General features: G+C 38.9%; 1 protein-coding gene and 1 long non-coding RNA gene across 2 annotated transcripts in view; one reads left to right on the top strand and one right to left on the bottom strand.

Annotated features, from left to right (window-relative positions):
- The window catches only part of LOC134064343 (uncharacterized), a 190387-nt gene that overhangs the window by 111806 nt on the left and 53376 nt on the right, over positions 1 to 25205 (top strand). The window lies entirely within an intron of this gene.
- The window catches only part of LOC134064340 (serine/threonine-protein kinase 32C-like), a 247095-nt gene that overhangs the window by 201627 nt on the left and 20263 nt on the right, over positions 1 to 25205 (bottom strand). Inside the window, exon 2 of the mRNA XM_062520260.1 lies at positions 7595 to 7650. Coding sequence (XP_062376244.1) covers positions 7595 to 7650 — 56 coding nt within the window. The remainder of the gene's footprint in view (positions 1 to 7594; positions 7651 to 25205) is intronic.

Genomic DNA, 25205 nt, shown 5'->3' with positions numbered 1-25205 from the left:
CTACTGTTTTCGATGAAAAAGGCAAGAGCTGATTTTCATGTCAATAACCCTCATTTGCGCTATGTTGATGTTAAGCTATAGCTGGCGACACGCGTTGATTAGAATTTCATTTAGATAGGTCCACAGGACCTTTTGTGTTTTGTTCTGTTAGTTTGGCCATTTGTGATTGAGCTATGTTCATTTAATTTCAAGTGGCTATATGATTGGGCTTCTTGTGCGTGCCTGTGTTGGCGCTTGTTGCCCCGTTTGAGCTTCTGTGCTCACCTTTTGACATTTCTGAATGCCTTCCTACAGTTGCTTAGGCTAATTAAATCAGGCTTTCCACACAAACAAACGTATTGTCATAGCCTAAGTATGAGAAACCATCAAGAGAATGACATTTTTTGGGTTCGGACAGAAAAATCCGCACACACAGATATCCGAATCCGACCCTCTGACTGATCGCATGGCTGATTTTAAAAATCGCTCATCCACTCGTCATTGCTCATGAGCATCCAAGCTGTACACGGCATCTCACCAGAATTCTTGAAATTGTCCATTACCCATGCAAACATTTAGCCTAGCCTATTTACGAACTCTCAGTGTTTATTTTCAATTTCTCTCGTTTCTCTGCGTTTCTCTCAATAGCCTACTAGGGCGACAAAGGGAAGGAAATATGATTTGACATTTAAGCTGACAGTTGTCAAATTTGCCGAACAAAATAAAGGAGAAGACAAAACAAAGACAAAACATGTATGGCTTTCAACTTGTATTGATTGAAAATAGGCCTAATGTTACGATTTTCAAACCTGTCAATATTCAATAGGCCTACGCTGCAATTCAGTGATATATGAGATGCATCCCCTTTAATCATTATAGGTCAAAAAAGACAAGTAGAACGACAAACAACCGGATTCATGTCATATCCTTTTGAAATAAATTAAGCCACCGTTAATGCCACGGGGCAAACGTGTTTCTTAGCGTCTTGAAACTTTCCTCTGTGAACTGAAAGTCCGATCAAACTTCATTCAAAGGCAGTCCATAATTCAAATGAAATTGTTTTCTAACGAAAACTTTTAGAATAGGCCCAAATAATAGAATATTTAAATAGGCAAGATGTTTGTAGTGCTTCGGAAAATGGGACCTTTTATATTTAATTGTTTCCCGCCTGATCAAAACCGTTCAGTTCGTAATTCATTCTCCCTCCTTCGCATTCGGTTTGGAAAGAAGCAGCATAAGAGAGCATAAACCATAGTTTCTCCAGTAGGCCTATCTTATTTTACAAATTTGACAACAGCCAGCTTACATTTCAAATAAACATAGCCTATAGGCTATAGGCAAGAGGTTTGTTGTGCGTCGGAAAATGGGACATTTTATTTTTTAATTGTTTCCCGCATTTAGAATCAAGAATAACATTTGTGAACCATTTTGTTTTGTTGCCAGCATAAAAACAAGCGTACCATCGGCCTATCCACACATTTGAAATAAAATGTATGAATTGACCCAAAAACGAGAACACAGTTGTGCTAAGGACATAGGCTTATGCTTTTAGTGGTTAGGCCTACCTCATGAAACCATTAGTGACAGCAAAACAAACCTAAACGAAACAGCCAGATGCCTCTTCATAAAATAGGCTAACAGAAGACACCTTCATAAACAATAACAATGTGAAATCTTGTCTCTCAGTGTCCATTTTAAATGCTGTTTCAATTCCTAAGTGTTTTGAATTTTTTGCTCTTAAAGTAAACTGGGGTTCAGACCCATTGACTGTGGTCGGAATCTACCGTCCTCCTTCAGCTGACTCACATGCTACGAACACCTTAGTGAACATGATCGCTAAATTCTCTGTTGGTGAATTACTTGTTTTAGGGGACCTAAACCTGAATTGGCTGAGTGATGCCTCTATGCAGTTTAAAAACTTCATGAGCAGTCTAAATTTATCTCAGTTGATTACTGAGCCAACTAGACCGAACCTCAATGACTACTCCAAATCCACACTCCTGGACCTAATTTTCACCAATAAGCCTGATAAATTTCCTATGAGTGGTGTTTTTGAGCTGGGAGTCAGCGATCACTGTCCCATTGTCTGTGTTAGAGATGTGCGGGTAAAAAAGTCTGCATCCCATGTGGTCTCCAAGAGGAACTTTCGAAACTTTGATGCAGAGTGGTTTCTGGAGGATTTAAGAGATGTTGACTGGAGTTTCATTGGCCAGTGTGGCAACGCGGAGGTAGCTCTTGACTCCTTTGCCCCTACTTTTAATTACTTTGTTGATAAGCATGCACCATTCAAGAAGGCTAGGATTAAAGACAGGGTCGTGCCTTGGGTGACGCAAGAGCTATCCTCTCTCTTGAATGAGAGGAATAGTGCGTGGTCCCGAGCCAGGAGCTCTGGTGACCCCCAACACTGGCTGTCTTTTAGACAACTCAGAAATAGATGTACTACAGCTGTTAGGAAAGCTAAATCAGAATATTTTTTAAATCTAGTCACCAACTCTTATTCAAATCCTGCCAAGTTCTGGGGTGCAATTAACTTGACTAAAAGTCGGCCCTCTAGTGCTCTCCCCATCAGTATCAAAGTAAATGGCTGTGTGATCTCAGATCCGGGTGATATTAGACACGCTTTTAATAAACACTTCTCAGAAGCTGGTCAGTTATTTGATAAGCTGTTTCCTGGTCCCCCTCCCGCAGAGGTCCCTGCTGTTAGCCCTCCCCCTGATCGTGTCACCCATTTCACCGTTCAGCCTTTTATGTCCACTGAGGTCCTCAGAATGTTACTGTCCATAGATCCTAAGTCATCTACTGGTGAGGATCACTTAGACTCTTTTTTTTATAAAACTAGCTGCTCCGGCAATTAGTGAGCCATTGTCATATATTTTTAATCTCTCCATCTCTTCTGGCGTATTCCCGCTTGTCTGGAAATCTGCCCGTGTCATTCCATTGCATAAAGGAGGTGATAGGGATAATCTAGATAATTATCGTCCAATATCTACACTTCCATGCCTGGCCAAAGTACTTGAGACCTTAGTCAACTCCCAACTAAAGTGTTTCCTGTCAGACCATTCAATTCTTAGTCCTCACCAATCCGGTTTCAGGCCTAACCATAGTACCATCACTGCCATCACCCTGGTAACCAATGACATAATGTCTGCCCTGGATAAAAGGAAGCACTGTGCTGCCCTCTTTGTCGACCTCTCAAAGGCTTTTGACACAGTCGATCACCAGCTGCTTCTGAAAAGGCTGTCTGATATTGGTTTGGACACGGATGCCTGTGCGTGGTTTCATGGCTACCTATCTTCTAGGCGTCAATGTGTGAAATCACCACTTGGGAATTCAGAATTCCTTTCCATTGAGAAAGGTGTCCCTCAAGGCTCTGTTTTAGGTCCTGTACTTTTCACTATTTATATTTACAAACTAGTCTCTTCCCTAACTGGTTGCCATGCCCACCTATATGCAGATGACACCATAGTTTACTGTACTGCAGATACCCCTCAGGCTGCAGTTGACAACTTACAGCTTTCTTTTAACTTACTACAGGACACTCTCTCTGATCTTAAATTGGTTCTTAACTCTAAAAAGACCAAATTTATGTTATTCTCAAGAGCTAAAGTGGCTGATTTTAGGAAACATCATATTTTAACTGTGGATGGCTCTCTTATAGAGAGAGTCTCTGAGTATAAATATCTAGGACTTTGGCTTGATGAGAAGCTCTCTTTTAAGTCCCACGTTAACAGCCTTGCCTCCAAGCTCCGTCAGAAGTTGGGATTTTTATACAGAAACAAGTCCAGCTTTCCCATGATCAGTAGGAAGAGAGTTGTTGAGGTTGTATTTTTATCAGTTTTAGACTATGGTGATGTCATCTATAGGCATGCAACAGCATCTTTTTTAAAGCAATTAGACTCCGTCTATCATTCTGCCCTTAGATTTATCACTGGGGATAACTATAATACACACCACTGCACTCTTTACAGTAAGGTTGGCTGGCCTTCTCTTTCTTCGAGGCGCAGTTTCCATTGGCACTTGTTTGTTTTTAAAGCTATTAGTGGTAAACTACCGCCCTATATCTCCTCCTTATTGCAATGGAACCTTGGATCTTACCAAGCTAGATCTAACAACTGGCTCACTCTCAGGGTCCCTAGTGTACACTCAGAGCTTGGCAAAGCTGCTTTTCTTTTCGATGCCCCTAGCACCTGGAACGCTCTGCAACAAATTTTAAAGCTAGAGCTATTGCCTTCTGCTGATGTATTTAAGCAATTAGTGTCACATCTCTGCTCATCAATTTGTAACTGTTTTTAGTTTTTTAGTTTATTTACTTCTTTTACTTATTTTATTTGTTTTATATATTTGTTTTATTCATTTTATATATATATATATATATATGTATATATATATATATATATATATATATATATATATATATATGTATATATATATATATTTGAAATGATATGTTTTAAAAAAATTAAATGTGTTTATATGTCCCTTCTATTGTTTTATTTTTTTTTATTAATGCACGACCTTTTCTTGTAAACTCGTCGTCATTGTAAATGAGGGAAACCTCAATGCCCTACGAGTATAAATAAAGGTTTGAAATGAAATGAAAACAAGTTTTGTCGTGAGACTAGGCTATTAAAAGCAGAAAAGATGTTCAGCTTGCTTCGGGATTGAATTCAATTTGGGACTGTTTGGCTAGTGGTAAATGCCGACATTCCTAACCCTGCTCACAAGTGCCACCTGGTGGTTGTTTGGGACATTGCAGCTTCACTTGGGAAAAATAAATAAAATACACGCGATTCACGTGTGATTCTCATGAGAATCTCTCGTGAAAGCGGCCAATGTCAACCAACACCCACTGTATCTATGACTTCTGCCATACACAGGTTGGGGATCGAACCAGCAAGTCTTGGACGTAGGGGCTGAAGCTCTAACCAGTGGGCTACAGCTCTGTGTCCCCAAGACGTTAAAATGTGTGTCTCAATGCTGAATCACGAATTCACATAGAAGTTAGCTTAAATTGTAGAAACAATAGGCCTATAGCTTTTTTTCAGCAGACATCGAAACATAGCCTACACATTCGCAAAACGGAGAATATCTTTCACTCGTCATTTTTAATTAGCCTGCTCGCACCTATGCCTGCTCAGCATAGCTGCTCTCTCTATCCGAGGTAGCTAGACCCTACACGATGCTTCTCCCTAAAAGAATGAAAATTAGAAAGTAGCCGCGGTAGCCTGTAAAATGTGGCATGAAATCCTGGCTACTGTGTAATTGAAACCAATTACTCTGCACTCTGATAAGACGACGACTTTGGAAGAACAGTAGAGTGCATTTTCATGCACTCTAATAATAACATAAAGCATGAGAAAGTTAAGAGAGTGGGAACGGTTTTACAACCTACACACAAAACTTGAGTCAAAATGGTTGAGGATGAGATGGAGCGAATGTTAGTTCGTAAATCATTCCAATCAGAAGGTGCTTTAAACATAAAAGATTTTTTGCCTATGGACTTAGACACAACAGATACAAAGAAAAAAAGCTAAATAGTATGTCTTAAAAGATGAGTGGAGGAAAAGGGAACCAAAAGCTGTTCTAAATAACAAGGATAGTCAAAATGTATACATTTGAAAATAAAATGAGACCAGTGAATTTGTCTTCTAATATGAGGTGTAGGCAAGTCAAGGAGTTCATACATGGTGCAGTGATGAGTTGAGAATGGGCAGTTAAGTATGAACGTACAGAGTCTATTGTAAGACATGGTAAGAGGAGCAAGTGTGGTTTTAGAAGCAATACAATAGACAGAGTCTGCATAATCCATTAGCGGTAGAATTAATTGAAAAGCAAACTTTTTACGAACCTTAAATGGAAAACAGTTTCTTGAGCGAAATAGGACTGATAAATTATAGTTCATTTTATGTGTAATTTGATTAATATGGTGTTTAAAAGAAATCTCAGAATCGAGATACAGACCAAGATATTTTGTATGAGCAACTTTTTGTAGTAGGGTATTGTCTAAGCAGGAAGTACGTAATGATTGAATTTTAGATTTAGATTTAATATTCTGCCAAGTGGCAAAAATCATAATATGTGTTTTATTTTTATTAAAAGTAATTTATTAGCAAGCCAGAATTGTAGATTATTGAAGTCGGACTACAAATCAGCTTCAATCTGTTTTCCTGTGTAGAGAACTGCGTCGTCAGCATAAAGCTGAACAGAACATTTACAAAAGGAGGGAAGATCATTAATAAATATAGAGAAAAGCAGAGGACCAAGCGTTGAACCTTGAGGCACACCAAATTGTTGAAGTAAAGTATCGGATTTGCTCCCATTAATGACCACACATTGTTTTCAGTTATGCAGGTATGCTTTAAACCAAAATAATGCAGTATGTGAAAGACCATAGCATGAAGCTTATCCAAAAGAATGTAATGGTCAACCAGGTCAAATGCCTTGGTTAAAATTAATGAAAATGGCACCGGTTAGTTTAGAAAAGTTAGAAGCAGAAAGAATATCATAGGTTACCTTTAAGAGTGCAGTAACGGTAGAGTGATTTGAACAAAAAACAGATTGAAAAGGTGTAAGAATGTTATTTTTGTTGAGATAAAGTGATAATTGATAATTGATTATAAATTATTTTTTCAAACACCTTGACAACAGAACAAATGATAGATATTGATCTATAGTTGTTCAAGTCTCCTTTATGCAGGGGAGTGACACATGAAGATTTTCATATACTGGGAAGCTCATAGGTGGATAAAGACATATTGTAAAGATCACACAATGGGTACATAAGTACATGAGCAGCAAGTTTTAAAAATCTAACTTCAATGCCATCCAGCCCAGAGCCACTACCCGTTTTAAGGTCCTTGATAGCACTCTGTACCTCCGTAGGTGTAATACCTTGATAATGAAAAACCTTTTTATAGCCCATCAATATGTATTAACCCTGCCTATATTAATTTGCACAGATAGGGGGACAATTACTCTTTAGCTACTTATAGATTCCAGTTCATTTCTTGCCATTCCTTGCCTTTGTGTACTGCTCTTAGCATATTCAATACATGTTCCCTCTGCCATTCCACTTTTTAACTCATTACTTTACTTATGGACATTAATGTTTGGATTACCTAAGTTAATACTAATTTTGGTGTCATGCAAATAGCCTGGAAGTATACTTTGTGGAAAACATGTTGACGTGTTCAATACTTATTTTACCTGCTGTATGCCTTTGACAAAGACCGTCAGGCCGAAACGTTACACATCTGTATCCACATTTGTACACTATTTGAGCTTGTGCTAATGGCTCAGTACTCACAGGTGAACGAACAAAAGTTCTACAGAACACATTCAGTTAGACCTCATTCTGCATCTGTATCCAAGACGTTTTGAGCAAGGAGTGCAGAAGACAGGGCTCAATTCATCAGCACAAAAACATGTAATTATAAACTAATTCTTTGTTGATGGAAGCATGGAAGAGTAGAATCAGCTTTTATTGATGCCAGTGTTTTGACATATGTGAATGGAGAGAAGCTACTAAGACTGCAGTGAAATTTAGGGCACTATGTCAGTGTAAAGTAAGGCTTAATTAAAATTATAGTTGGAGTGATTATGATTCTTTTCTCACCTTTCCAAAGCTCCCTTTCCCAATGGCACGAAGAATTTGAAAATGGTCAAAATTCACTGCAAAGAAAAAAGGAGAGTCTGTTATCCAATGCAGACACACGTTTGATGATTTGCTAAATACTGTCTATCCATGCCTCCAATTCAAGTTCTCTGACACCCTCAGTTTCGAGTTTAAAATAAATGTTCAACATCTGCTCAAAGATCAAGCTGGTTATTGTGGAACAGGTCATATGGGATTGGAAATCAAACAGGATATGGACAAAGAAGATGTACTGCATAGAAGGGTACATATTATGCATGCCACATGGTGTTGCCAGCTACCACATGAAGAAAATAAAGCATGTCTCCAAACACCCCGATCCTCTACTCCGCTAAGTGAGCAAGCAAAATGTCAGGCAGGCAATTTTAAAACTTTACATTTAGCACGTTTTAAGCAAGGCAGGGGAGAAAATGGGGTTTGAAAAATGTACACATTCAAATGTGAGTGTTAAACATGCACAAATTCGACTTCCGGTTTCGGTCATGATGGAGTAAGCAGCGTATGTGAGGAGCTCCGACCTAACTTGCACGTTACTTTATCGAATTTAATATTAGGGTCTCAAGACTTAAGTTACATACGAATTATTTTGTGTTATATGGCCACACGCACCTAATGGCTTCTAAAAGGCAAAACAGACTGCTTTGGTGACTGCAGGGAACACAATTGCTGACAAGCTAACAGCAATGGCTAATTCTCCTGCTAGTGCCCGCTCTTCCAACGACGTTGGGTTAACCATGACATAACTGGTGGAAGAACTGTCCAAACAACGCACTAGTTTGAAAGAAGATATTTCAACACTCATTCAAGAATCTATTGGACCGTTACACACTTCGATGAATGCACTGAAAGAGACTGTGGACAGCTTTCAACAGCGTCTGACTGCAACGGAATCCTTGGCTGGGGAGAACTTTGACAAGATTTTCGAAACCGAAGCAGCTATCAAGACTCTACGAACCCAGAATGCTACACTGATGGATCTTGTTGAAGACTTAGAAAATCGGTCACGCAGAGCCAATTTGAGGATTGTAAATGTTCCAGAGGACAGTGAGGGTGTTGAGGACACTGTCAAATTTGTGTCAGGCATGTTGATGGAGGTTACAGGCAATGCGCTGTTTGACTCTGCCCCAGCTCTGGAGAGAGCGCACAGAATCTGCAAAAAGCCTAAAAAGTCTGGTGTACCCCCGCGTCCTTTTGTGGTATGTTTTCACCGATTTCAAGAAAAAGAACGAATGCTGCAATGGGCTAGGCAGCACACAGCTACATACCGAAATGCTACCCTGAGGATATACCCAGACTACAGCGTCAGTTTATCTAGGAGACGGGCTGAATTCAACGGCGTCAAGCAAGCCTTATACCAGAAAGGGATAAAATTCCAGCTACTCTACTTTCAAATTGAACACACCAGAGGAGGCAAAAGCTTTTTATGACCGAAAGGTGATGGGTGAAGAAGATTAGGAATAACTTCGGACTGATTTTTGCTGCAGCTAGCTTGTTGCTAACACGTCTGAAGAACTTTCCCACACAGACTGAGAACCTGGGGCCTCATGTACAAAGCTTGCGTACGCACAAAAATGCTGCGTACGCTAACTCTCACGCTCACGTCCGGATGTACAAAGACTGACTTGAACGTGAGAATGTGCGGTCCTCCACGCAAGCTTCATGCCTGGCGTACGCACATTTCCAGTGTGTATCGTCAATTGGCGACACATAGACGCAATGCAGCGGAACAACATTAGCTGATCACGAATCAAGGCCTTTATTTGCACAGCATATTGTGAAATGTGGGCTATTAAAAATAGCACTTCGAAATAGGCATATGTTTCTAGATAATGGGCCATGCAACATGCGTTAATAGTACCAAACTACGCAACAGCCTATATCTACAATTAAAACTGTAGTCTTATCAGAGGATATCAAGAATTAGGTAGCCTAATGTGAAACGTATAGATATAGTGCCTATATTTGAAGAGTTTGATTCCAAAACGCTATATATCCATTTTTAAAAACATTAAAAAGTCATGTTATTTATCTGTGTATTTCAGGTAATATAAATAAAAATGCAGTTGTTTTGTTTTGATTGAGTAAAGATAAATCAACTTAACATAAACCAATACAGTTCCACTGTAATTACTTGCAAAACAAAATAAATAAAAAAAACATTTATGAAAATTCATTAAAATGGTGGATATAGCGTTTTGGAACCAAACTCTTCATTTAGTTCCATACATGATTATTCACTTGCTTATCAAACATTTCAGATTTCGAAGAGCTTTCCTTCCTCGAAATCTGCAATGAATGTGGTCGGCTTCACACATATGTCCATGTCTAAAACATTTTCCGGGTGTTTTCACATATTTCCGACAGTTTTCAGTAAAACAAAATACAAATGGGACAAGATGATCCGCGTGCGAATTGAAGCAATTTCCATGACTGACTGCAAAGGCTACTTTGACTTTCCTCGAGTAAGCATTCACATTATTGTTGTAACACTATAGGAATATGATCCAGAAATCGTTGTGGCAAAGCCTGGATAAACTTCTACTATGGGTGTGCGATGCGTGTTCTTACTCGGACACGAGTGATTTAATGACCTTTTAATTAATGCAGTTATTTTGTAATGCTTGAAATGCCCACCAAACCGCGTTATGTGAACCTTGTCACTTGCAGACTGGCCAAATCTGCCACCGTCTCTGACCCTTGTAGCCACTGCCACGCTCTGCCTCTACTGTTTTTTTGTTCTGTTATTAATTACAGATGATAAAGCCGTAGGCTACTGTATCTTTACCATTTTGTCTGATAAGAGCACTTCTACCTCGCAATCGCTGCTAATAAACTTTTAAAAATTATTACATTTTGTAGCAGGTTCGAGAACGGATGGATCCTCAAATGAGTTTTAACTCTTATTAATATTGTGGAATAAGCCATTTTGCCTTCGCAGAGGTCTGAGTTTTCGAGTGGCCTTCTAGTTAGCATATTAAAATGAGTGTGATTGAGGGAGGAGAGAGGGTGGGGTAACACTTTACATTACAGATCGGTAATAAGTGGGTAATGTTATGGTAATATGTATGCAATTTAATGGTAATAATATTTTTAAACCACATATTACAAATAATTAATGTGTCATTTCTAGGCAATTACTGTGCAATTACTATTCAACAACAATGCAAATAACTTGGGTTTAAGGGTAAAATAAAATGGTAATAACTGCTGTAAATATGTACTTACCGAAGCAATACGTCTTTAGGATTTACTTATTGTGACATAATAAGTGACCTGTTATCTGTTGTTATGATGAATTAAATGAGGTCATTTCACAATAACTATATGGTATCAGGGCTGTAAAATACTGTTTTGTCTTTTCGAAAGGTTTTCTGTACGGTGGGGAGTTGTTGAAATCCTTTCGAAAAGACAAAGCAGTATTTTACAGCCCTGATACCATATAGTTATTGTGAAATTACCTTACTTATTTCATCATAATAACAGATAACAGGTCACATTTTACCATCAAACTAACTACCACAAAAACTTTGACCATTGTGTTATTGTGCCATAACACTAGTCCTTCATATAGCACCATCATGTTGGTATAATTACAGAAATATTATGTCACAATAAAATAAATCCTAAATATGTATTACTTTGGTAAGTACATATTTACTGCAGTTATTACCATTTTATTTTACCCAAGTTATTTGCATTGTTGTTGTATGGTAATTACACAGTAATTGTCTAGAAATTACACATTAATTATTTGTAATATGTGGTTTAAAAATATTATTACCATGAAATTGCATATATATTACCATAACATTACCCACTTATTACTGATCTGTAATGTAAAGTGTTACCGAGGGGGGAGTATAATGCTCGTGCATGTGCGCTTAATTTCACGTTATTTGGGATGTACAAAGGAAAGCTGCGTGGATTGCTGCGTACGCATGGTTTCAAACATCTGAATTTTTTGTGCGTACGATTCTTTCCAGATTTTCGCGTACGCAATGTTTTAGAATTCAACGCAAGTCTTTGTACATGAGGCCCCTGGACTGCTAGTGTATTTTGTACTGGATGGGGATTGTGTACTGCCCAATGGTATCTCATTTTATTTTGTGTGACGTTTATGTTTTTGGAGGTTTTTGGCAATTTTGGGGCGCATTTTCTTCTTTTCTTTTTCCTTTTAACAGAACATGTCATATGACATAACTAATGTCAGGGCTGAAGTAGGTGCAACATCAACTCATTTTATTACTTGGAACGTAAAAGGAATGAATGGGCCAAATAAGAGATCAAAGATATTTTCCCACTTAAAGAAATTAAATGCAGAAATAATATTTTTGCAAGAAACGCATTTGAAAGTAGCAGACCAAGTCAGGCTTAGGAAGAACTGGGTTGGGCAGAGTTTTCATTCTAACTTCAACACTAGAGCACGGGGGACAGCAATCTTAATTCATAAGAAGGTATTATTTACTCCATCTCAGACAATCTCAGACCCTCAAGGACGATTTGTAATAGTATCAGGGTCACTCTTTAATACTCCAGTAGTACTAGCAAGCATATACGCCCCAAATTGGGACAATGTCAGCTTCATAAATATCTCTTATCTCTCTTATTCCAAATTTGAATTCACATAAACTAATTCTTGCAAGTGATTTTAACACCGTCATGGACCCAGCCATAGATCGCTCCAACCCTAAGACTTTAGTACGCTCAAAGATGTCTCTAGCTCTTAGTGAATCAGATTGGTAGTGTTGATCCGTGGAGGTTCCTCTATCCACATGGAAAGGAATTCTCCTATTTTTCACATGTTCATCAAACATATAGTAGGATAGATTTTTTCCTAATTGACAAAACACTTCTTCCTGCTTCAAAGAAGGTGGATTACACTGCTATTGTTGAGTCAGATCATGCTCCAGTGTCTCTTGATCTTTTGTTTGCTCAAAACCTGACACAGCGTAGCACATGGAGATTGAACACAGCCCTACTGACAGATAGTCACTTTTGCAATCTCATATCTAAGGCAATAGACGACTTTATGCTATTTAACAAGTCAGACTATATCTCCATCTACTTTATGGGAAACGCTTAAAGTAGTTGTAAGAGAAGAGATTATATCATTCACTATTTCACGCAATAAAGAGAGAAAGCAGAAGGAACAAGAACTCATTTCGTCAGTTAATGGCATAGACCGGCAATACTCCGTCACACCTGCTCCAGAGTTATACAAAGAGAGATTGCACTGAAAACCCAATATGATTTATTATCAACAGAAAGGACTGAGAGACATCATCTGTGGTCAAAAGGTCATTATTAAGAACATGGGGAGAAAGCAGGTGTAAGCCAGATTTTCAGATTCCTTTGAGGCTGATAGAGCTGAATGTCCTTTTGCTGCTAATTTACATCTGTGTGAGCTTCTGATAGCTCATTGTTGTCTCTACTGGCTGTGGCCGGAACCCCATCAAGCAGCCATCAACACTTCCCCCATCGATTCAGTGAAAGTCAAATTGACAACTTCTGAAATACTCATCAAATGTATGTTGTAAATGTAATACATCCATGTCTGGTCTTGAATTAACACTTGTAATGTGAGCAACAGCCTGATCACGGTTCCATTGCAATCTAATGTATCTGTACATAGTTGTGGACTAAGAACTACATTATAAAGTTTTAGACGCCACACCCACTTTCAGGTAAAGAGGTCCTGCTGAGTCGGGAGTGGCTGGATGGATGAAAAGGGAAGCTCTCGGAGTGATTCTCTCTCTTGGCTTTCTCTCTCTTGGCTATCTCGCTCTTTCTACTTTGCTCTGGTCTTGGCAGGAGGTCAGGCTGACCTCTTGCTCTCTCTCTCTCTCTCTCTCTCTCTCTGCCTTTTCTCTCTCTCTCTCCCTCTCTCTCTCTCTATCTTTTGATTTCTTTATGGGTTTTGTAATTTTCATTATTTGATACATTGTTTTATCTGGTGTATGTAGCATTGTAACTTGGTAACTTGTTAAGGTTTAAGTCCAAATTTATTGTTTGTTTTGAGGTTAAGTTTTACTTTCTCCTTTGTTCCTTTGTTTAAGGATAATTACTGATACTTTACTTTTACATTCAAAGGCTCAAGGCCTAATAAATGGTTAATTCTCCTCGCTCAGTTTGCATATCTCTAAAAATCTAGTGTGCCATGCCATTCTCTACCATAGTTAAACAAACTAGTTATTTGGTAATTTATTAGAGGTACAACATATCTTATGGAGTCAGATACATCGTGGTGAATTCCTAATAACTTTGCCATCTAACTTCTCAGATATTTTTACAGTCCAATTCAACCTCATCGAAGCGCCGGACGTAGACAGAACGCGTATAAAGTGGGAAAATATATGATTGTATATTTTGCCTGCTTACACAGGCCGTCTTTTGGCCCATCAACTGAAATGTAGGTCCGCTTCTCGCTTAATCCCACAGATTCGCAATACTTCACAATCACATCACAACCACAGATTCAGTAGAAATTAATAATACTTTTAAATAATTCTACTCAGAACTATATACTTCTACATTCCCACAGGATAACTCAAACATTACCACTTTATTGGATAGTATAGACATACCAACCATAGATGGGTCATTCCGTGTCAAATCACCCAATTTCAGCTACATTTGGAAAGTGACCCTCTCCAAAAAAATCTGAAATAAATCACAAGTGTTTGTAGACTAAACCTATGCATAAATCTTAAATAGTATAATATAAGGGCTGTAGTTTTTAAACCATTAGTGATCCAGATATTATCTGGATCACTAATGGTTTAAAAACTACAGCCCTTTGAAGCTTCAAGTCATTTTAATCATTGTGGTGAACAATCCTTTTTGGTCAACTTGCAACGTTATTGGTTCTTTTGGTATTTCACACACATCAGTGAAACTATGTGAATGGAAGCATATTACCTGTTGAATTAAAAAATCTAATCAGATCAGAGGTATCTTGTGTAATTTCCCCTCTGCAAAGCTCTGAAAATGGCTATAAATTCATTATGGGGGGAATTCTCCCATGCGCGTAAGGGTGCGTAAGGGTGCGTAAGTCCAAAAAAACGCTTAACTGCGCGCATTTCCCTCTAAGCGGATTCTGCCATCCACTTAAATCGGTCATTTACGCGTGGTAGAGAGACTTGCGCGTTTTGGGTGGAGCAACCCCAAAATCTGGGCGTTTCTTATATATACAACTCTTGCGCGCATTCTGCCATGGCTTAAGAGTCATTGCACGAGAAAACCAGGCAGAACAAGCAGAACAAGCGTTATTTTGTGAATTTGTTTGTTGTGTTGTCATGGGTACGCTGGCGACTACGCCACTCCGTTTCGGCACTGTCTCTGTGTGTAAAGCGCTTTGGGTTGCACTCAGTGCACATTAAATGCGCTATATAAATAAAAGTACCTTACCTTACCTATAAAATAAACAAACAGACAAACCAAAAACGAAATTCTCCTGGACACTGGACTTCCTCGTTGACTGAGATGTGACACGATCAGGTTGGCTAAAACAAAAAAGACAGCAATGCTGCTTTGAAATTGTTGGACTTTTATTTTGACAAGTCTTTGACGTTTTGTCTTCCACATTCATGAAAGGGTTGGTATGAATGTTGAGTCATGTTTCATGAAACAGTCATGAATGCTTCATGTGCAGTTCATGACAGCTGTTATGAATGTCTTATGAACGAACCCGTCAAGTAAAGTGTTACCGTAATTTCTTTGTTAAGCTATGTGATGACACCATTTTACTGTAGGCAGTTCTTTATTCAGTTCACCTTGCATATGTTTTCAAAATCAAAGACTGGTTGGTGTTCTTTCTGGATTTAAATGGCATTCAGAAGGTCAATGAGAAAGTCCACGTTCCACGTTTTCATATCAACCTAAATTAAAGAGGTGGTAGATCAGTCTGGTTATTTTTTTAAATAAATCACGCCTCTTTCATAAGGCCGCCTTGATTTGGAATTTACGCTATGTGGATGTGTCATAAGCAGGGACGACAGAATGCGCGTAAAACATTGGCGCGCAGCAGCCACGCGTAAAAAAAGCTTAAGCGCTATTTACGCGCGAAGGGGAGAATTCCCCCCAAAGTGAAAAGACATCATCACTTTTGAAGGTTTCTCATTCGTAAAGTATGTGCCACAAATTTCATCAGGTTTTTTTCCCACTCATATATGGACTATAAGGTCATGTCCATGCATCAACTTTGGTTGTAATCGTTGTCGTATTTTCAGAGCATTTTGTTTTAATTGGGCTTGATTTTCAAAAAGCCCATTTTCGTCCTATCATTTCACCATGTGGACAGTTAACAGGATTTTTTTTTTTATTTTACCATATATCATTTTGTATGTGAGGACCATCTATCCAAAATGTGGGCTTGTTGCTGAGTTTCTTTATTTATTAGATCAGTGGGAATGAGCCTGGAGGACCTTCCTCGAGAGTTGAGGAGAGAGGTTGAGAAGGGGCCTATATGCTTGGTATGCAGTCCTCTGTGAGAGACAAAGAGCATCAAGGTGGATCAGTGGTTTGTCTCCATGTGATCTGGGAAAGAAGTGGGAAAATGAATGTCATGAAGGAACATTAAAAAGGGGGGGGGTTCTAAAATTCAGTGCATTGCCGGATGCAGAAAAGGTTGAGATCAGGTATTTTAAAAAGATACTTGATGAGTTATCTCCTTTTCATGAATACGTCTTGGATCCAGGCAATAGCATTGTGAGCCCTCATACCTTTTGATGAATACTTTTATGTGATGGAAACATGCATGGTCATCTTCATCAAGTGAAATACCTGCTCTAAACTGCATCTGACGCTTTTTCTGCATCTGAGAATGCACTGAATTTTAGAAACCCCTTTTTTCTTGAATATGTTCTGTTATGACTTTCATTTTCCAACTTCTATGGTGGTGTAGAAAACTGTTTCAAAGATGGCAAGCTAAATCCTCTTGCTGCATGTCTGATCAGTCAGTCTTATGTGTGTATATTTTCCTTGATCAGTTTATTTTGCTAAATAAGATTTGGGACTCGGTTAAAAAATATATGACCTGAGAACAGTGAGAAGAATTTTTTTTTTCACATGGATATTTAGTATAGCCTACCATTGGATAATGACTTAATACATAGGCCTAAGCTTAAAGGGATATTCCGCCATTTGTGGAAATACGCTCATTTTCCACCTTCCCTCGAGCAAAACAATCGATATTTACCTTGTTCCCGTTCATCCAGCCATTCTGTGAGTCTGGCGATACAACTTTTAGCTTCAGCCTAGCATAGATCATTGAATCGGATTAGACCATTAGCCTCTCGCCTGCTAGCTTCATGTTTAAAAGTGACTAATATTTCTGGTAATTTTCCCATTTAAAACGTGTGTCCTCTCAAGTTAGAAAGTGCAATAAGACCAACTGAAAATGAAACCTGCCGTTTTTCTAGGCTGATTTGACATGGAACTACATTCTCATCTGGCGTAATAATCAAGGCAACTTGCAGCTACTGGTACTACTACTGCTTGATGTCTATGGGGACTATTTTCAGATGCTGCGTACGATATCACTGCGCCTATGGTACGTTTGCAAGTTGCCTTGATTATTACGCCAGATGAGAGTGTAGTTCCATGTCAAATCAGCCTAGAAAAACGCCAGGTTTCATTTTCAGTTGGTCTTATTGCACTTTCTAACTTGAGAGGAGACACGTTTTAAATGGGAAAATTACCAGAAATATTAGTCACTTTTAAACATGAAGCTAGCAGGCGAGAGGCTAATGGTCTAATCCGATTCAATGATCTATGCTAGGCTGAAGCTAAAAGTTGTATCGCCAGACTCACAGAATGGCTGGATGAACGGGAACAAGGTAAATATCGATTGTTTTGCTCGAGGGAAGGTGGAAAATGAGCGTATTTCCAAAAATGGCGGAATATCCCTTTAAGCAACAAAAATATTGTTTATTTTTGTTCAAGTCCAACAGACCAGTGCAATTTTTGCCATAAAGTGTAGCAATACCATATTTAGAAATAGTACATTTTGTCTTAGTACACATAGTACACATTTGTCACATTTTGTGACAAATGTGTCTTCTGAAGGCCTAAACAGAGCCCAGCCAAGAACTCCAATAACATTTTGATCAACTTTGAGGGACTGCTATGACCATGCAGGATCATCCAGACTACTACTGGTGATTTTACGGCATTCTATTCCTATTTATGCACCAGCCTGCAAAATTTGAGCCTCCTACAAATTCTAGTTCTTGAGCAATGAGCTTGTGAACTTTGACAAAAAAAGAGGCAGAACAAATTTGACACCCCCCTCCCCCCGTAAAACTGGCTGTTACTTGAAAAGTATTGATCTTAGCACAAAACCATTTTACAGAGTGTCTCCTGGGTAACATAGGTGCACATGGTATTTTTTTCAGATTTTTTTGAGACGCAAGTGCGTGCGCTCTAGTTGATTTGACGTGGAATGACCCTACTGTGATATCCTGTTAATAGTGTGTCACCTGTTACAGAGACGGTTTATAAAGCGAGACGCCAAATATGAGGGTCAATTCCGGTTTCCCTGTGACGTAGTGCCACTCCCATTTAGGAGGCAAACGGGAGAAATAAACCTTATCTCGGATTATGACCATTCCCTTAGCCCTTCATTCAGCAATGCAAGTAACGAACCCATATTCTACAAGGCACACGTCTTTCCTAACATTCCCACATTGAAATCGTTTTTTCCAGCGAGATAAATACATAGAAAAATAACTTTGTTCACGACCTGTCCCTCCTGACCTGACCTGTCTCCGCTAATTGCGCAGGCCACCTGTTATCAACGGCACACTGCTTCTGCTGCTTCTACACTGGTCTAAACCGATTACTCGTCACTGATCACGGCCAGATAGGAGGCGGAAGTGAACACCATTTCATTCCATTGAAAACCCCCTTTATGATTCATCTTAGTAGCTATACGATCTTTGCCTGTTACCTTGAGTTGAGTTCATGAAATTGTTGTGTCCCTTTAAGGGGAACTGGGGGGTGGAGTTTACGTGTGTGCGTGTGTGCGTGTGTGCTTGTATGCGGTTCTGAGTGTGAAGTTGGACATGGAATTAGGTGCGGTGAATTACTGTTATAAGCGTGAGTTGTGGCTGTAACAGCAACTCGGTTGCTATTTGTTTAATAGGGATGTAACGGTATGAAAATTTAACCCCACGGTTATAGTGACCAAAATTATTCGGTATTATCGCGGTAGTTTAAAAAGATTGTGTACAATATGTTAAGAAAGCACTGATAGGTGTACACAAGCTGAAATAGTTTCAAAAAAGTGTGACAGTGTTTATTATATTAAAAATATAGGCAAACCCTTATTGCCTTCAGCAGGATACCGATCATTCTCAGCAGTAGTCTCTGCTCAACCCTCCACACACACAGAAAATGGCTTGTCTTGTTCTATTGCATATTTTGAATTCATCAACTTTTTATATTTTGCTAATAGTTTATAATATTTTAGGATCTGCATAATTACTTATAGCTAAAAAAGTCAGTAATTTGAATACTTCGTATTGATTTTTAAACTATTACACTTGTCTTTAATGACATTACAGGGGTGTTGTGTAGGTCTAATTGAGTGCCTGTCCCTTTAAGAGAAGAGATACGTGAAGTAATTATATTAACCTTCATTCGGTTTTAGGAAAGTACTAGTCACCCATAGTTCAAGGATATCCGTTTTCATTGAATAACATGAATGTTCAAAAAATTAATAAAGTCAAAGAAATTATTGCTGGGATCATAGAAAAGATAAGTGTCTTGCAATGTTAACTTCTATGATTTTGGTGAGCACAAGGCTAGGCTACATTAATGATAGACATGACGTGTGAGCTAACGGGATAGTTTTGGAACTTTCTCAAGATGTAAAAGTTTGCCAATGGGCTGTGTAGTTTTTTTCGGAAATTGAATTTTAGCACAACAGTAGGGCTAAATGTACTTAATTCTATAGCCTATGTAGGTAGTGGCATTGTGCTCACTTTTTCCTTGGTTGGACATTTTAGATTGATTTGGAGTTTGGTATCTGTTATGTCCAACCCAGCGCTCAACATAAAACTTCACGGCATTCTCCTGATAACGTTAGTGGAATAGATTTAATGTGAACGTGTAGGCCTTCATAAAAAGACGCAGAGTGGCTACTTTGGGGTGAAAATGTTGCGCCCTTTAAAAGCAGGCGTAGCCTTATCCAAATCGTGGTTAAATCCATCAATAAGACAACAGAATTAGTAAGGTAAAGTTTTGTTTCATAGTAGCCTACCAGTTTGTGTCAAAAGCAGGCTCGGATGAAGCTGGGAGGAATTAAACACACGGTTACCACACCGTAGTATCAACCGTGATAATAATGATATTCCAAATGAACACGGTAATTGTTATCGTCAATATTTTTATCATGGTTTACCGTCACACCGGTAATCGTTACATCCCTATTGTTTAATAAATAAAGCTCGGAGGTTTCCCTCAAGTGTCTGGAGTATCACAATACTTTGTCCACGCTAGCTGCTTTGTTTTGCACTGAGGTGATACCTGCTGTGATATATGCGAATTCCTTGTTGCATAGCTTGCACACAACCATGCTCTTATCGACGCTTCCATCCGTTCGTTTTTTGTAACAACATTTCCCATCCACGGGGCCAACCAACGCGGTCACATCAGCTTCTTTGTCCATGTTCACTGTGCCACTGTGGTTTGTTGTCTGAACTCATGCGCGTTACTTGGTGCTCCAGTATAATCGGTCCGTCTGAAACTCATCCAGTGAGAAACGTTCCGCGGTGCAAAAATAAATAGGCATGCGATTAAAATGCGTCAATTTTTTTAACGCATTAATGTTTGTGTAATTAATTAATCTTAATTAACGCGTTAAAGTCCCAGCCCTAATTTATTTATGAGTAGTATGTTGTTCATGTTGCAATCATTACTTGGAGCAATTCAACTATGAACCATAAAATATGTGTTAAGATTGGATATGTGCAGCAAACAAGTGACTCTCTTACTCTTCCATTGACTTCCATTGTATTAAAACAGCACCCCATGTGGTGCAAAGTGGTACTGCAGATCCAATCCAAGTTCAGTGGATTTATAGAGAATATTTTCCAAAAATCATATCTCAAATAAAGAAACTCAGCAACAAGCCCACATTTTAAACAGATGATCCGCACATACAAAATGATATATGGTCAAATTAAAAAAGATCCTGTTAACTGTCCACATGGTGAAATGATAGGACGAAAATGGGCTTTTTGAAAATCAAGCCCAATTAAAACAAAATGCTCTGACAATATGACAACGATTACAACCAAAGTTGATGCATGGACATGACCTTATAGTCCATATATGAGTGGGAAAAAAACCTGATGAAATTTGTGGCACATACCTTTCGAATGAGAAGCCTTCAAAAGTGATGATGTCTTTTCACATAATGAATTTATAGCCATTTTCAGAGCTTTGCAGAGGGGAAATTACACAAGACACGTCTCATCTGATTAGATTTCTTAATTTAATTAAGAGTAAATAATGTTGCAAGTTGACCAAAAAGGATTGTTCACCATAATGCTTAAAATGACTTGAAGCTTCAAAGGGCTGTAGATTTTAAACCATTAGTGATTCAGGTATACTATTTCAGACTTGTGCATAGGTTTAGTCTACAAACACCTGTGATTTTTTTCAGATTTTTTCGGAGAGGGTCACTTTCCAGCACTGGTTGATTTGACATGGAATGACCTAGATGCAACTGCTAAAGACAATCTTGATAAGCCCATACAACTGCAGGAGATTGTTGAGGCCATTAATAAAATGCAAAGTGGCAAATCACTGGGGCTTGATGGCTATCCTGTGGAATTTTACAAAAAGTTTTCTTCTCAACTTGCTCCCATCTTACTTAAAATGTTTAATCACTCTTTTAATCAGAATTACTTACCACAGACTTTGACTGAAGCATCCATCTCACTTCTTTTAAACCCAGGCAAAGACCCACTTGATTTTTGGTCCTACCGACCTATATCCTTGCTAAATTCAGATTACAACATTTTGGCTAAACTTTTTTCCTCAAGATTGGATAGTGTAGGATCCCAAATCGTCTCAATGGAACAATCTGGATTCATGAGAGGCCGTCACTCCTTCACAAATATACGCAAACTCCTAAATGTTATTCACTCACCAGCATCCAGGGGGACACCTGAGGTTGTTGTCTCCCTGGATGCTGAAAAAGCATTTGACAGGGTTGAATGGTGTTATTTATTTGCTGTCTTGGGGAAGTTTGGTTTTGGATCAAATTTCATTTCTTGGACCCGCTTATTATATACTGCTCCTAAAGCATCGGTACACGTCAGGGATGTCCCCTCAGCCCTTTGTTATTTGCATTAGCTATTGAACCGCTATCAATTAAGTTCAAAACAGCCCCCGATATCCTTGGAATTCATAGGTTAGACACTGAGCACAGAGTTTCTTTATATGCAGAGGATCTGCTTCTTTATATTTCAGATCCAGTGTCGTGTGTTCCTAATATTATTAATATCCTAAATGACTTTGGGCGGTTCTCAGGTTACAAACTAAACCTTTCCAAAAGTGAATGCTTTCCTGTCAATAATCTTGCCCTTCATATATCAGACAATACACTCCCTTTCCGTATGTCAAGGACTGGCTTTAAATACTTAGGGATACAGATCACCCGTGTTTTCTCTGATCTTTATGAAAATAATTTGAAACCTCTCTTACTCAGATTTAAGGCGAGACACCCCAGGTGAATAGGGAAATTTTTTTAACTTAAAGATATCTTCATGACACTTTACCAGTTGAATACTCACATCAATAGGAGAAAAAAATGTATGGCAAGTTTTCTTTAACCCTCTAACCGCCCAAGGCGCCATACGGCGACAAGCAACATCACTGATTAAAACAGACGGTAGATCCGAGTAGGGTGACAAATCGCCTTTGTACTCTCCACCACTAGTTCACTGTAAAAAATGTAACTTGCAAAATTGTAGAATGAACAAAGGATTATGAGTTGAATGAACAAGTGTCCCTTGTAATTGTTCAAGTAACTTAAAAAAAATATTTGCAACAGTTTTCCTTCGCCACAAGTTGAAAGGAAGTAAAAAATTAAGTTGAGTGAACTTATATTTTCAAGTGCTGATTGACGCCATTCAGCATGTCCCTGCACATGCGCACTTCTCTGCTTTTACGTTAGAAAATTTTGCGGTCGTTTGGAGTGAGGAGTGAGAAGCCAGCATACTGTGGCAGTTTGATTGAAGGTAAGATAGACTATCTGTCTCTATATCTCCAATGTTAACTTATTATTATATGTATTAAGTTAAATCACAAAGAGTCAAAATGTGCATGCCAGAGTCGTCTTGTTAGTATTTGCCAAACTTTTTAGACAGTTCTAACGTTATCGCATTGTCATATGCTAGGTAAGTTAAATGAGCGGCAAACAAATGTTTTAACGCCGAAAATGTTCCTCGCAAATGTGCAAATCAGTTTAAACTGACAGCTTATACAAACGGTAACTTAAGTGCCTAGATATATTCTCTGTCCGTGCCCATTTTTGTCGTTGTTGGCACAGTCTCATGGCGTGGCACATACATACAGCAGTATGAACGAACTCCCCGAGTCCCGAGGCAAGCTCGGATGTTTCACTGGTCTACGGTGGGTAGGCTATCGGTTGTGGTGGGTTGTGCACTGAGTAGCTAGCTCTTTACTAGTGGTGAAGGTCGAACTTAAGCGTCGGAGTCAGTGTAGGCTACTATATGATATATTGATATTGATGTACTGATATGTTTTAATCAGGCTAGCCTTTCATGTCGAGATTAACTACTGATTTAGCCAAGTGAGAGTGCGCCACAATTACTAATTTAATTAGGCAAGGCATGCCCAGGCAAGTTCAATGCACAGCCGTTCACTTCGTAGCCTACATTTGGCAAGCTAATCTGCATCCTTGCTGGAATTGCATTGTAGCCTACAAAAAAGCAAACTAGCTAATTGTTCTGTTCAGTTATTGTACTAATAACATGAAATTTGCCAATGTTAAATGTATTAAGCTTATTCATGGGTTTCATCAGGTCCCCTTCCACAGGTGTATTAATCAAGCACCATGCACTTTACTTTCGTAATCTAGGTGCTTGATTTCATACACCTGTGAAAAGGGACCTGAGGAAACCATGAATAGTGACCATTTACCTGTATCATTTGTTGTCAAAAGGTGACAAATAGAAATATGTTTATATTTATGTATGTTTTGGTTTGTGATTTGCAGATTTGGAATGCAATGCAAACTATGCAAGTTTGAACATCCCAGTACCGCAGTACTCCTGAAGCACTACAGGTTGTGCCACTACCAAGGGCGCTCTTGGCCACTGCCTTGTCTCTACCCTGAGTGTCCCTGCACTTTCAAAACCACAGGTGCGTTGAAGTGTCATTTATCAAGAGCACACAGAGCAATTCCACAACGAGCAGCCCAGTTGGCTTTTACCTGTGAGATCTGTGATTTTAGAGAGATTTGTTCACCAAAAACATTTTTAAGCCACATCAAATCTCACTTGAGGAGACATGAATCATTGACTGTCAAACACAGCAGATCTAGTATTTATTATGATGTTCGAGTGTATTGTGAGGTTTTGAGTGTAAACTGTTGTATTGTGAAGAAGTGGCTTCGCTAATTGTTCTTTCCTTTTATTCACACAGAACATGTTGTTCCGTGTTATTTTGGGTCCTGATAACATCAGGAGACTCAATGTTCCTGAAGCCTTGAACTCAGTCAATGACTTGAAAGACATATTGCGCAAAAATCTCCAGCTGGAGCAAGATTTCGTTATCCAGTTTGAGGATCCAGAATTTGGGAATGAGCTCTGTAACCTTACAGACGTATCAGAGCTCCCACCTGAAAGAGCTGTTTTAAAAGTGATCAGCAAAGCACCTTCTGTTTCTGATGATGTTGCTTCCATGTCCTCATTGGACACTGCAAGTATGGGGTCCTCACAGTCAACAACCTCCAGTCAAAGTTCAAGTTTGCCTCTAAGAAGGCATGAAAATTCAGAGCAATGGCCCTCTCCCTTCCCTATTCCAACATTCTCTTACGACATAGAATTGAGACTTGCCAAAGCGAATGACTAGTACAGAGAAAACAGCACACTTTTAGATCCTCCAAGAGAGATGATCAGTGCTATGTCAACTGCCATAGTTAGTGCTATGTTTTCCTTCAAAGCATACCCATCAAAGAAGGAAGTGGAAGAAGTTGCTATGGAGTTGATAAAAAAGCACCCATGTTTGAAGGATCCAACTGTGGCTGGAACCTGTTATGATAGCTGGGCCATGAGACTCTACTACAAGATCGGAAATTACCGCAATAAACTAAAACAAGCAGGTTGCAGCGAAGTCATGGTCAACAAAAAGAGACCAGGCAAAGAATCAGGAAGGAATCGTTTGAAGAAGGCAAAGCGCTGTGAAATAAACTTTCTCCCCGACATTCCAGCTGGACAGTGCAACGATTCTCTCTTAAATGAAAAAGCTGCTTTACAGGAACAGATGAAGAAGAAAAATCACAACAATGCATTAATCAGTACCAAAATGGAATTGA

This window comes from Sardina pilchardus, chromosome 18, assembly GCF_963854185.1.
Source record: "Sardina pilchardus chromosome 18, fSarPil1.1, whole genome shotgun sequence".
In the NCBI taxonomy this organism is placed as follows: domain Eukaryota; kingdom Metazoa; phylum Chordata; class Actinopteri; order Clupeiformes; family Clupeidae; genus Sardina; species Sardina pilchardus.
Note: the sequence above shows the minus strand (reverse complement) of the source record. Positions and strands in the feature narration are given on the sequence as shown.